The following is a 14,199-nucleotide window of genomic DNA, read 5'->3' on the forward strand; positions in this document are numbered from 1 at the left end:
TATACAGTATAGAGCATGATTGTTGTTCCAGTGTTAAGGCAGAATTTAGCTGCAGCTGTTGGAAATTTTGTGTGTTTCTCAAACTATCCACCATTTCCTGTGTTAACCGCAGCTCTTTCCCTCGTCCCCCCCCACCCCTTTTTGCTTTCCTCTATTCTCATGGCCCTCTCATCCCTTCTTTCCCCTTCCCTACCCTCGTGCCCTGCCATCATCTCTCTCTAGTTCCTCTCCTCCTTTCCATAGTCCACTCTCCTATCAGATTCCTTCTTCTCCAGTCCTTTACCTTTTCTGCTCATTTATCTCCTTCCCCTTCTCCCTTTTCCCTTTCCCCATTCACCCCTTCCTCTCCTCCTCATCAACTCCCCCTGGTGCCCCTCCTCCTTCCCTTTCTCCCATGGTCAACTCTCCTCTCCTATCATATTCTTTCTTCTTCAGCCCTTTACCCTTTTCCACCAATCACCTCCCAGCTTCTCATTTCATGGCCCTTCCCGATCCACCCACCTTCCCCCTCATCTGGTCTCACCTACGACCTGCCAGTCCATACTCCTTCCCCTCTCCTCCCACCTCCTTATTCTGGCTTCTTCCCCCTTCTTTTCCAGTCCTGATGAAGGGTCTCAGCCCCAAATGCCAACTGTTTATTCATTTCCTTTGATGCCACCTGACCTGCTGAGTTCCTCCAGCATTTTGTGTGTGTTACTCTAGATTTCAGTATCTCTTGTATCTATAATTTCCTTGCCTTTCTTCTCCCAGTTCCTCCCTGTGACTTACACATTTAAATTTATGTTTCCTGTCATTTTCTCTTACGTAATGAGAACACATAATTCTCCCGTGCCAGCAGCACAGATATGAACTGACACGCTCTGAATTTGTGGCAAGTTAGTGACGATAACCAACTCCACTGACCCCAGACCTCTCCTTGCTAAATGCCTGAGGCTGAAACAGATCGTTCAGGACCTTGGCGTCATATTTAACCCTAAGATGATCTTCTGAGTACACAATTGTTCTCCAAATTTTGTGTATCTGCCTCATACTTTTTGTGTAATTCAATGTCAAATCTGTTTCCAACAATTCTTCAGAATGCCCTGAGATATCTTTCTGCATTAAGGTGCTATACAAATGCATAGACAGCTTCTTAAACTGCAATGTTTCAAAGCATTGAGGAGCAGGTAATAGTCCTGACATCCATCCAGCCAATTGGCCGCCCCAGCCATACTGAACTATCTCAGTCTGACCATGGAGAATCCTTTCTGTCTCACTGTGTGCATGTTGTAATGTTCACATGTGAATCGTCAGCTGTGCACACTTGCACGTGCACGTGTGTGTGTGTGTAAGAATACAGAAGAGTTAATAAAAAAGCCCCTGAATTTCAAAAGATCTCCTGTTTTTAATTGCTCATCACAATGAGCTGGAATAACAATGAGATTTGAGGGAAGAGGGAGCTGCTAGGAAGGAATGCCTAGAGCTGGGGCCAATTCTTAATGAAAATAATTCTTATGCAGACTGTAGGCTGCTCTGGGATTATGTCTACCAGCTTCTCTCCGACAGTCGATACCAAACCTACATCAGGTGGGAAGATAAGGAATCAAAGGTTTTCCGTGTGGTCGACCCCAATGGTCTGGCAAGTCTTTGGGGGAATCACAAGGTGAGTGGGCTAAAGATTTTGATGGACTGTCACATTTCAAAAAAATCAGATCTTCCTTAATAGAGAGGCTTTTAACCTCATTTCAATTTAAAATTACATTTTTTATTTATTAAACCTCAGTTTTGAAACCTTTCAACTAAGATTTCAAAACAATATACAGGTCTTCTGATGCAGCTAGTCCGTGCTGATCACAGTGCCCACGCAGGTAGTCCCAATCTCCTGTGTTTGGACCACACTCCTTTAACTGCTGCCCCTCCACGTATCAAATGCCTCTAAATCAGGGGTAGGCAACCTTAAGCACAAATGATTTTCTAGCATGTGTTATTCATTAAATTGAGGCCAAACATAACTAGCTGTATTTAAATGGATAATTCCCATATTTCAAGTTTTTCATGGCATTTATCTGGCCCACTGTCCGCTCATTAATATGTAACCTGGCCCACAGAGGCAAAAAGGTTGCCGACCCCTGCTCGAAATGATACAATGGCACCTGCCTCAACCATTTCCTCTGGCACAATGTTTCATATACCCACCAACCTTTGGGTGAAAAAGTTGCCTTTTACACCTTTCCCCTCTCACCTTAACCCTATATCCCTAGTTTTGGACTCCCATATGCTGAGGAGCTGTTGCTGTCCACCTCATCTGTGCCTTTTAAACAGTTCTGTAAGGTCACCCCTCATTCTCCTGTGATCCATGGAATAAAGGCCCAGCCTGATCAACCTCCCTCTGCAACTCAGACCCTCTACTCCTGGCAGCATCTCCGTAAACCTTCCTACACTCTTTCTAGTTTAACCACATCTTTGCTATATCAGGGTGCCCAAAGCTGTACACAGTACCCCAAGTGCAGCCTCACCAACGACTTATACGACAACAGTATAAGACCATAAAACATAGGAACAGAAAGTAGGCCATTCAGCCTGTCAAGTCTGTTCTGCCATTCCACTTTGGCTGATTTCTCATCCCGCTCAACCCCATTCTCCTGTCATGTCCCCATAGCCTTCGATACCCTGACTAGTCAAGAAGCTATCAACCTCCACTTTAAATGCCCCCAATGACTTGGCCTCCACAGCCGCCTGTGATAATGAATTCCACAGATTCACCACCCTCTGGCTAACGAAATTCCTGCTCATCTCTGTTCTGCATGGACATCCTTAAATTCTGAGGCTGTGCCCTCTGGTCCTAGACACCTCACCACAGGAAACATCCTCTCCACATCTACTGTATTTCAGTATTTGATAGATTTCAATTAGATTCCCCCCCCCTTTATTCTTCTAAAGTGAAGTGAGTACAGGCCCAGAGCCATCAAATGCTCCTCACACGTTAACCCTATCGTGTCCGGACCTCTCTTGTGAACCTCCTATGGGCCCTCTCCAATGGCAGCACACCCTTTCTTCGATATGGGGCAGCGTCATCTCACAGCTCTTATGCTCAGTGCCCTGACTGATGGCTAGCGTGATGAATGCCTTTCTCACCACCCCATCTACCTGTGACGCTGCTATCAGTAGGCTGTGCACTTGTTCTCCTATATGTCCCTCTGTTCCAATACACTCCCTGGTGCCCTACCATTCACAGTCTATGCTGGTTTGCCTTTGCAAAATGCATTGCCTCACACTTATCTCCATTGAAATCCATTTGCCACTCCTTGGCCCACTTTCCTAACTGACCAAGATCCCTCTGTAATCTACGGAAACCTTCTGCACTATCAACAACCCCTCCTAATTTTGTGTAATTCCCAAGTTTACTGATCAAACCATGTACATTCATACTCAAATTATTGATTATAAATATGAACTACACTGCCCCCAGTGGCACACCACAAGCCATCGGCCATCGGCCTCCATTCCAGAAACAACCCTGCTTCTTACCTCTCAGCCAATTTTGAATCTTCTCTCTGGATTCCATAGAACCATAGAACCATAGGACATTACAGCACAGAAACAGCCTTTTGGCCCTTCTTGACTGTGCCGAACCATTCTTCTGCCTAGTCTCACTGACCTGCACCTGGACCATATCCCTCCATACACCTCCTATCCATGTGTCTGTCCAATTTATTCTTAAATGTTAAAAGTGAGCCCGCATTTACCACTTCATCTAGCAGCTCGTTCCACACTCCCACCACTCTCTGTGTGAAGAAGCCCCCACTAATATTCCCTTTATAGTTTTCCCCCTTCACCCTTAACCCATGTCCTCTGGTTTTTTTCTCCCCTTGCCTCAGTGGAAAAAGCCTGCTTGCATTCACTCTATCTATACCTATCATAATTTTATACACCTCTATCAAATCTCCCCTCATTCTTCTACGCTCCAGGGAATGAAGTCCTAACCTATTCAATCTCTCTGTGTAACTCAGTTTCTCAAGTCCCGGCAACATCCTTGTAAACCTTTTCTGCACTCTTTCAACCTTACTAATATCCTTCCTGTAATTTAGTCACCAAAACTGCACACAATACTGCAAATTCAGCCTCACCAATGCCTTATACCAGGGTCCCCAACCTTTTTTGCACCACAGACCGGTTTAATATTGACAATATTCTTGCGGACCGGCTGACCGGGGTTGGGGGGGGGGGTGGGTGTTCAAGTAGGGTTAAACTCACCTCAACATGTCTTTCCAAATAAGGGACAAAAGTAGCAGTCAAATCCCGGGACACTTTACCCCAGGAAGGACTACCATGACCATGAAGCCTTGCGCAGGCACCTGTGTGTGCATGCGTGACTTGCGCATATGACGTACGCACGCGCGTACGTGCCGATCCCACAAATCGGTTTTGCCTTCATCTTCCTGACTACACTGTACATATATTATTTCTACGTTATATAGGTTGTGTATTTATCATATCATTCCTGCTTTTACTATATGTTAGAGTTATTTATTTTCGGTTTTATTTGTTATTTGGTATGATTTGTTCGATTATTTTTTGGGTCTGGGAAAGCTCAAAAATTTTTCCCATATAAATTAATGGTAATTGCTTCTTCGCTTCACGCCATTTCGCACGAAAGGTTTCATAGGAACGCTCTACCTTAGCGGGGGAAATACGGGACAAACCAATTTAGCCCAATATACGGGATGTCCCGGCAAATACAGGACAGTTGGCAACCCTATGTTCAAGATCAACAGTGCGTGACAGGGAATGAGGAAAGGTGCAGCTGACTCATATCGTTTCCTTGCAGCCCATTGGTTGGGGACCGCTGCCTTATACAACCTCACCATAACATTCCAACTCTTATACTCAATACTTTGATTTATAAAGGCCAATGTACCAAAAGCTCTCTTTACGACCCTATCTACCTGTGATGCCACTTTTAGGGAATTTTGTATCTGTATTCCCAGATCCCTCTGTTCTACTGCACTCCTCAGTGCCCTACCATTTACCCTGTATGTTCTACCTTGGTTTGTCCTTCCAAAGTGCAATACCCTACACTTGTCTGTATTAAACTCCATCTGCCATTTTTCAGCCCATTTTTCCAGCTAGTCCAAATCCCTCTGCAGGCTCTGAAAACCTTCCTCACTGTCCAATACACCTCCAATCTTTGTATCATCAGCAAATTTGCTGATCCAATTTACCACATTATCATCCAGATCATTGATATAGATGACAACTAACAATGGACCCAGCACTGATCCCTGTGGCACACCACTAGTCACAGGTCTCCACTCGGAGAAGCAATTCTCTACTACCACTCTTTGGCTTCTTCCATTGAGCCAATGTCTAATCCAATTTACCACCTCTCCATGTATACCTAGCGAATGAATCTTCCTAACTAACCTCCCATGCGGGACCTTGTCAAAGGCCTTACTGAAGTCCATGTAGACAATATCCACTGCCTTCCCTTCATCCACTTTCCTGGTAACCTCCTCAAAAAAACTCCAATAGATTGGTCAAACATGACCTACCACGCACAAAGCTGTGTTGACTCTTCCTAATAAGTCCTTGTCTATCCAAATACTTGTAGATCCTATCTCTTAGTACTCCTTCCAATAAATTACGTACTACCGACGTCAAATTTACTGGCCTATAATTTCTGGGATTACTTTTAGAGCCTTTTTTAAACAACGGAACAACGTGAGCTATCCTCCACAACACAAAATAATGTGTTTTCCCCTATTCCTTCTTTACTTTTCCCACCTATCACCTCCCTGCTTCCCCTCCCCCACCCCTTTGTCTTTCAAATTACTGGTTTTTCAAATGGACCTACCAGCCTTCTCCTTCCCACCCTCCCCCACCTTCTTTATAGGGCCTCTGCCCCCTCCCTCTTCAGTCCTGACGAAGGGTTCCGGCCCGAAATGTCGACTCATCATTTCCACGGATGCTGCCCGACCTGCTGAGTTCCTCCAGCGTGTTGTGAAATAAGCTATCCTCCAATCCTCTGGCACCTCATTTTAAATATATCTGTCAGGGCCCCTGCAATTTCAACACTAGTCTCCTTCAAGGTCCGAGGGAATACCCTGTCAGGTCCTGGGGATTTATCTACCCTGATTTGCCTTAAAATAGCAAGCACCTCTTCCTCTTCAATCTGTATAGGTTCCATGACCTCACTACTTGATTGCCTTATTTCCATAGACTTCATGCTAGTTTCCTTAGTAAATACAGATGCAAAAAACCGATTTAAGATCTCCCCCATTTCTTTTGGTTCCATACATAGCCGACCACTCTGATCTTCAAGAGGACCAATTTTATCCTTTACAATCCTTTTGCTCTTAATATACCTGTAGAAGCTGTTTGGATTATCCTTCACCTTGACTGCCAAAGCAACCTCATGTCTTTTTTTTAGCCCTCCTGATTTCTTTCTTAAGTCTTTTTTTTGCACTTTTTATACTCCTCAAGCACCTTATTTGCTCCCTGTTTCCTATACATGTCATACATCTCTCTCTTTTTCTTTATCAGAGTTCCAATATCCTTTGAGAACCAAGGTTCCTTATTCTTATTCACTTTGCCTTTAATCCTGACAGGAACATACAAACTCTGCACTCTCAAAATTTCTCCTTTAAAGGCCTCCCACTTACCAATCACATCTTTGCCATTGAACAACCTGTCCCAATCCACGCTTTTTAGATCCTTTCTCATTTCTTCAAATTTGGCCTTTTTCCAGTTTAGAACCTCAACCCGAGGACCAGATATATCTTTATCCATGATCAAGTTGAAACTAATGGTGTTATGATCAGTGGAACCAAAGTGTTCCCCTACACACACTTCCGTCACCTGTCCTAACTTGTTTCCTAATAGGAGATCTAATATTGCATCTTCTCTCGTTGGTACCTCTATATATTGATTTAGAAAACTTTCCTGAACATATTTTACAAACTCTAACCCGTCTAGACCTTTAACAGTATGGGAGTCCCAATCAATATGTGGAAAATTAAAATCCCCTACTATCACAACTTTATGTTTCCTGCAGTTGTCTGCCATCTCTCTGCAGATTTGCTCCTCCAATTCTCGCTGATTATTGTGTGGTATACAACCCCATTAATGTGGTCATAGCTTTCCTGTTTCTCAGCTCCACCCATATGGCCTCGGTAGACAAACCCTCTAATCTGGCCTGCCCGAGCACTGACTAGCAATGCCACCGCCCCCCCCACCCTTCATTCCTCTGCCTCTATCACGTCTGAAACATCGGAACCCTGGAACATTAAGCTGCCAGTCCTGCCCCTCCTGTAGCCAAGTTTCACTAATGGCTATAATGTTGTAATTCCATGTGTCAATCCACGCCCTCAGCTCATCAGCCTTCCCCACAATACTCCTTGCATTGAAATAGACACACCTCAGGAGATTATTACCACCACTCACAACCCCTCTGTTTGTGACCTTGTGTGAACTTTTAACATCATTTATATTCACCCCCGCCCCACTATCTGCTCTGGCACTCTGGTTCCCATCCCCCTGCAAACCTAGTTTAAACCCTCCCCAGTAGCACTAACAAACCTCCCTGCAAGGATATTGGTCCCCTTGTAGTTCAGGTGTAACTCGTCTCTCTTGTACAGGTCCGCCCTGCCCCAGAAGAGGTCCCAATGATCCTGAAATCTGAAACCCTGCCCCCTACACCAGTTCCTCAGCCACGTGTTCATCCGCCAGAGCATCCTATTCTTACCCTCACTGGCACGTGGCACAGGTAGCAATCCTGAGACTACCACCCTCGAGGTCCTGCTTTTTAACTTCCTACCAAACTCTCTATACTCATTCTTCAGGACCTCCTCACTCTTTCTTCCTACGTCATTGGTACCGATGTGTACCATGACATCTGGCTGATCACCCTCCCACTTCAGAATGTTGTGCATGCGATCAGAGACATCCCTGACCCTGGTACCCAGGAGGCAACAAACCATCCGGGACTTACCTTTCCAGGCCAGCCTACTATGTGGGACCTTCTTAAAGGTCTTGCTGAAAACTAAATAGACACCATCCACTGCCCTACCCTCAACTACCTTTTTGGTTACCTCTTCAAATAACTCTGAGGGGTCTATCAAGCTCGACTTCCCATGTACAAAGGCATGCTGACTCCTCCAAATCAGACTCTAGCCAAATTCTGGTAGATCCACTGAGGTAGGAAGAGACTAGAACTAGAGGTCATAGGTTATGGGTGAAATGTGAAATATTTAAGAGGAGGATGAGGGGGATCTTCTTCATTCAATGGGTGGTGGGAGTGTGGAACGAGCTGCCAGTGGATGTGGGTTCGATTTCAACATTTAACAGAAACTTGGATAAACACGTGGATGGGGGAGGGGTTTGGTCCAGATGCAGGTCGGTGGAACTAGGCAGATTCATGGTTCAGCTGAATTAGGTTCACCGAAGGGCCTGGTTCTGTGCTGTACTCTTCTCTAACTCTAGGTCCTGAAACTGAGGACTTCCTCCAATAATTTCCCCATCGCTGATGTCAGTCTGACCTGTAGTTCCTTGCCCTGACCTTGCTACATTTCAAACGACAGAACAATCAGCCACTTCCCCCAATCAGCCATTGAGTTTGTTAAAGTTGCCCAGTAGTACTAGACCCAATGTGTCAGTTAATTGTTGGGGGGGGGGGGAGGCGGGTCTGACTAACAGAACTAATCTGCATTTCATTTTCAACTAAATACCTCGGTTTTGGGGACTCTGATATCGTCACAGAACAGAAAAAAACGTCAATTTCATACTTTTAGATAAGGTGAAATGTTGAAGGGGAAGTGGGAAGTGGGAAGTGAAGCCTTTGGAAGGTCGAATTTGAAGGGAGAATACAGAGTTAGTAAGAGGGGTCTTCGCAGTGTGGAAGACCAGAGGGATCTTGGGTGGTTAAAAAGGTGTGGTGTGTTGGCCTTTATTTGTCACGGTATTGAGATCAAGAGCTGCAAGTTACTGCTGCAGCTCTATAAATGTCCGGTTAGGCCACACTTGGAGTATTGTGTTCAGTCCTGGTCGCAGAGGTTCACCAGGATGCTGCCTGCATTAGAGAGGATACTTTATGAGGATAGGCTGTGGGAACTGGGGCTTTTCTCTCTGGAGTGAAGGAGGATGAGAGATAACTGATAGAGGTGTATAAGATGGTAAGAGGCATAGATAGAGTGGACAGCCAGAGACTTTCTCCCAGAGCGCAAATGTCTAATGCAAGTGGGCATAATTTTAAGGTGATGGAAGTGAAATCAGAGGGAGATGTCAGAGGGAAGTTTTTTTACACAGAGGGTGGAAAACCTTGCTGGGTGGTGGTAAAAGCAGATATATTAGGGACAATTAAGAACCTTTCATAGGCAGGTGGATGATAAAAAATGGAGGCCTGTGTGGGTGTATGTACATAGGTTGATCACAGAGTAGATTAAAAGGTTGGCACATCATTCTGAGCTGCAATGTTCTAAGATCCATATATACCACATTCACTGCTCTACCCTCATTAATTAGATTTGTCTCTTTTCTGAACCACTTCCTTCTTAATGAAAGCTTTCCTACAGTAGGGCAACCGGAACTGTGTACAATACTCCAAGTGTGCTCTTCACAAAAACTCGTACAGTCGTAACCATGTCAACCTGATCCGTTCTACCTAACATTATACTGACCACAGCCACCCAAAGTTAACAACATCACAGAGAGGCCGCTGTTAGTTATTTCACTGGGTGAGCTTCCTTTTAATTCATGTTTTCCTGTGACATAGGAGTGCATTCAGCCCATTGAATGTTTGCTGGCTTTCAGAGCAATTTCCATACTTATTTCCTTGAAATGCATTCACCCTCAAATGCCAATCAACTCCCCAGTCACCCACACTGCAGGGACACTTTACCACAGCCAGTTAACCTTTGGCATCTCGGAGGAAACGGGAGCACCCAGGGGAAACCTACACAGTCACAGGGAAAGCCGTGCAAACACCACACAGACAGCACCAATGGTCTGGATTAGAGATGTGAGGTTATACTCTGGGAAGAACAGCTGGTCACAAGTTCTCTTCTGCTCCATACAGAATCGAGCAAATATGACTTATGAGAAGATGTCAAGAGCTTTGCGCCACTACTACAAGCTAAACATTATCAAGAAGGAACCAGGCCAGAAGCTGCTGTTCAGGTGGGTGTCCTCAATCGTTCAAGAGGGGTCGGAGAACAGGCCAGTCACCATGGAGACACGGGGGACTGCAGATGCTGGAATCTGGAGCAATACACAAAGCCATCCACTGTCCTCTCAGATTCCACCGTCGTCTCATGTCCTTCCCACGTTCTCCCCTCCCTCATCTGCCTGTCACCCCCTCACCTGCCTGTCACCCCCTCACCTGGATCCACCCATCACCTACTTGCATTTCCTCCGCCCTCTTATTCTGGCCATCTTCCCTCTTTCTTTCTTTCAGTCCGGAGAGGGTCTCGGCCCGAAACACCGAGGGTCCATTCCCCTCCATAGATGCTGCCTCTCGCTCTGTGATTGAAAAGCATTCTACCATCAGTACGGTTACATCGAGCAGCTCTGACAATGAGCACTGTTACATCTCACCCATCAGCTCAACGAAGGGTGCGTGGAAGTGCCCAGCAGCACCGGAAACTCTGACCAGGCACTGAACTGAGGCCCCCGTGATCTGTACAAATGAGCAGACTCTGAAAAGATCAGCATCAGACTGATATAGACTGTACAGACCTAGTCAGTTCACCTCCTTTCTCCCTTCGGAGGCGGTTGGCAGGTCACTACAGCCCGACTTCACTCCTAAATCAGCAAGCTGCCCAACACTTGGTGGAACAGAGGGAACAAGAGAATATTGAGGCTTTGACTGACAGCTTTTCTAGCAAGAAGCAGCTTTGCAAGTACCTTGTCTGGCCTTGCCCATGTGGCATTCTATAGGGAAAGCACAACAGCAGACTTTAAAAAATCTCTCCTGGAAACAACATGCACAATGTCAGATTGTCAGGGCAACAAATCATCTCTATCTTGCTACTTTGATTCGGTAGACAGAATGGACAGCCATCACCTTTTCTCCAGGGAACCATTGGCCAATACCAGTGTTTGGAGGGAAGTACAGGGGGGGATGTCAGAGGTAAGCTTTTTTTTTACAGGGAGTGGTGGGTGTGTGCAACTCCCTGCCAGGGGTGGTGGTAGAGGCAGGTATATTAAGGACATTTAAGAAACTCTTAAATAGAGACGTGGATGATAGAAAGATGGAGGGTTATGTGAGAGGGAAGGGTTAGATGGATCTTAGAGTAGGTTCAGAGGTCAGCACAACATCATGGGCTGAAGGGCCTGTACTGTGCTGTACTGTCTATGGTCCATGTTCTAGGACAGAGATGAGGCGAGTTTTATGAACTTTTAGTACTTTCAACCCAGATTGCTGTGAATATTCTGATTGAAAGGTTAAGTAGAAGAAAGTGCAGCTGAGGTCAAGGTTAGACTAACAGTTACTGGAATTCTTTGCAATGGACGGCTGTGCGGGCTAGGTTGTTGAGTATACACAGGGAGAAAAATCCAAAATCTGAGATGCAAAGGGACTTCAGAGTCCTTGTACAGAACACCCTAAAGGTTAACTTGCTGGTAGAGTCAGTGGTGAGGAAGGCAAATGCAATCTTAGCAATTATTTCAAGAGGTCTAGAATACAAGAGCAGTGATGCTGAGGCTTTATAAGGCACTGATGAGGTCTCACCTTGAGTATTGTGAACAGTTCGGAGCTCCTCATCGTAGAAGAGATGTGTTGTATTGGAGAGGGTCCAGAGGAGATTCACAAGGATGATTCCAGGAATGGAAAGGTTATCATATGAGGAACGTTTGATGGCTCTGGGTCTGTACTTGCTGGAATTTAGAAGCATGAGGGGGGAATTAATTGAAACCTTTTGAATGTTGAAAGGCTAGACAGAGTAGATGTGGAAAGGATGTTTCCCATGGTAGGGAGTCTTAGGCAAGAGGGCAAGCCTCAGGATAGAGGGGCGTCCATTTAAGACAGAGATGCAGAGAAATTTCTTTAACCAGAGGGTAGTGAATTTGTGGAATTTATTGCCATATGCAGCTGTAGAGGCTAGGTCATTGGGTGTGTTTAAGGCAAAGTGTGCTAGGTTTCTGATTGGACACATCACCAAAGGTTACGGGGAGAAGGCCGGGGAGTGGGGCTCAGGAAGAGAGAGAAAGGATCAGCCATGATTTAGTGCCGGAGCAGACTCGATGGACCAAACGGCCTAATTCTGTTCCTATGTCTCATTGACTTGCAGTCTTATACTTAAAGTGGAGGTTGATAGGTTCTTGATCAGTCAGAGCATCAAAGGTTACATGGAGAAGACAGGAGAATGGGTTTGAGACGGAAAATAAATCGGCCATAATGGAATGGCAGAGCAGACTCAATGGGACAAATGGCCTAAATCTGCTCCAAAATCTTATGGTCTTATGGTCTCATATCTCTCTGTTTGTGTTGTAGATGTAGCCACCGCTTTCCTAATACCTTTCCTGCAGTCCGTAATCTGATCTGGCTGTTGTTCCTTCAAACAGGTTCCTGAAGACTCCAGAAGAAATCATCCACAAACCTGACAGGTTGGAGCAACTGGAAGTTCAGGAACAGGATGGAGCAGATTTCAAAGAGGACACCTTCGAACTGTCACCATGACGATGACACAAAGACGGCACTTGGCAAAACTCCGTCACGCGTGACTGGCATCTGGCAATCATGGACACAAACAAACTTCTTTCCCCCTCTCCAATGGTACTAATGTGAAGTTTACCCCCGCAATAGGGGACAGTGATTTTTGTTTAATATTAGCACTACATTGCATCTATGCACTGGTAAAATGTAAATTAAATTCAGAAACTTGCTGTCACATTTCTGAAGGGAAATGGTGAATAAATTCTTGATATTTTGTATCTTTTCTGATTCTGGCACAATATTGGAACTGAGGCTTCACTAGAACACTCACACACAGACACTCACTGTCTCACACACACACAGACACTCACACACACACACACTCACTGTCTCACACACACAGACACTCACTCACTGTCTCACATACACACACACACACACAGACACTCACTGTCTCTCACACACACACACACACAAACACACGCACTCACTCACTGTCTCACACACACTGACACTCACACACTGTCACACACACACACACACTCACTGTCTCACACACACACACTCACTGTCTCACATACACACACACAGACACTCACTCACTGTCTCACACACTCACACACAGACTCACACACTGTCTCACACACACACACACACACACACACACAGACACTGTCACACACACACACTCACACGCTGTCTCACATACACACACACTCACACACACAGACACTCACACACACACTCACTGTCTCACACACACAGACACTCACTCACTGTCTCATACCCACAGACACTCACTCAGTCTCACACACACACACTGTCTCACATACACACACAGACACTCACATGCTGTCTCACATACACACACACTCACCCACACAGACACACACTCACACACACACACACAGACACTCACACGCTGTCTCTCACATACACAGACACTCACACACTGTCTCACACACACACACAGATGCTCACACACAGACACACACACACACACACAGACACTCACACGCTGTCTCTCACATACACAGACACACACACTGTCTCACACACACACAGATGCTCACACACAGACACTCACACACTCACACACACACAGACACTCACACACTATCTCTCACATACACAGACACTCACACACCGTCTCACACACACACACAGATGCTCACACACACACACACAGACACTCACACGCTGTCTCTCACATACACAGACACTCACACACACACACACACACTCACTCACTGTCACACACACACACACACAGACACACACGCTGTCTCTCACATACACAGACACTCACACACTGTCTCACACACACACACACACACTCACTCACTGTCTCACACACACAGACACACATGCTCACAGACACTTGCTTTCACGCACAGACACTCATACACACATCTGTCTTACACAGGCTCTCACACAGAGACACACACTCTCACATACAGGCACTAACACACACACTGTCTCTCACACGCTCTCACACACACACACACACACTGTCTTACATGCTCTCACACACGGACACTCATTCACTCAAAGAACTCGGTCTCATACAC

At 45.6% G+C, this 14,199-nt stretch overlaps 1 protein-coding gene across 5 annotated transcripts in view; it reads left to right on the top strand.

The window, feature by feature from the left end:
* Positions 1–12,879, top strand: part of etv7 (ETS variant transcription factor 7) — an 81,384-nt gene extending 68,505 nt beyond the window's left edge. For 4 of the 5 annotated variants that reach the window (XR_011885396.1, XR_011885394.1, XR_011885395.1 and 1 more), the window contains 4 exons: positions 1,500–1,642; positions 10,052–10,152; positions 10,430–11,104; positions 12,538–12,619. Coding sequence is in view for 1 of the 5 variants with exons in the window: in XM_072253289.1 (XP_072109390.1) it covers positions 1,500–1,642; positions 10,052–10,152; positions 12,538–12,652 (359 nt within the window). In the remaining 4 variants the exon portion in view is untranslated. Of the gene's footprint in view, positions 1–1,499; positions 1,643–10,051; positions 10,153–10,429; positions 11,105–12,537 lie in introns of all 5 variants that reach the window. The other variant, XM_072253289.1, reaches the window with a different exon arrangement.
* Positions 12,880–14,199: the final 1,320 nt, after the last annotated feature.

This window comes from Mobula birostris, chromosome 3, assembly GCF_030028105.1.
Source record: "Mobula birostris isolate sMobBir1 chromosome 3, sMobBir1.hap1, whole genome shotgun sequence".
NCBI lineage: Eukaryota > Metazoa > Chordata > Chondrichthyes > Myliobatiformes > Myliobatidae > Mobula > Mobula birostris.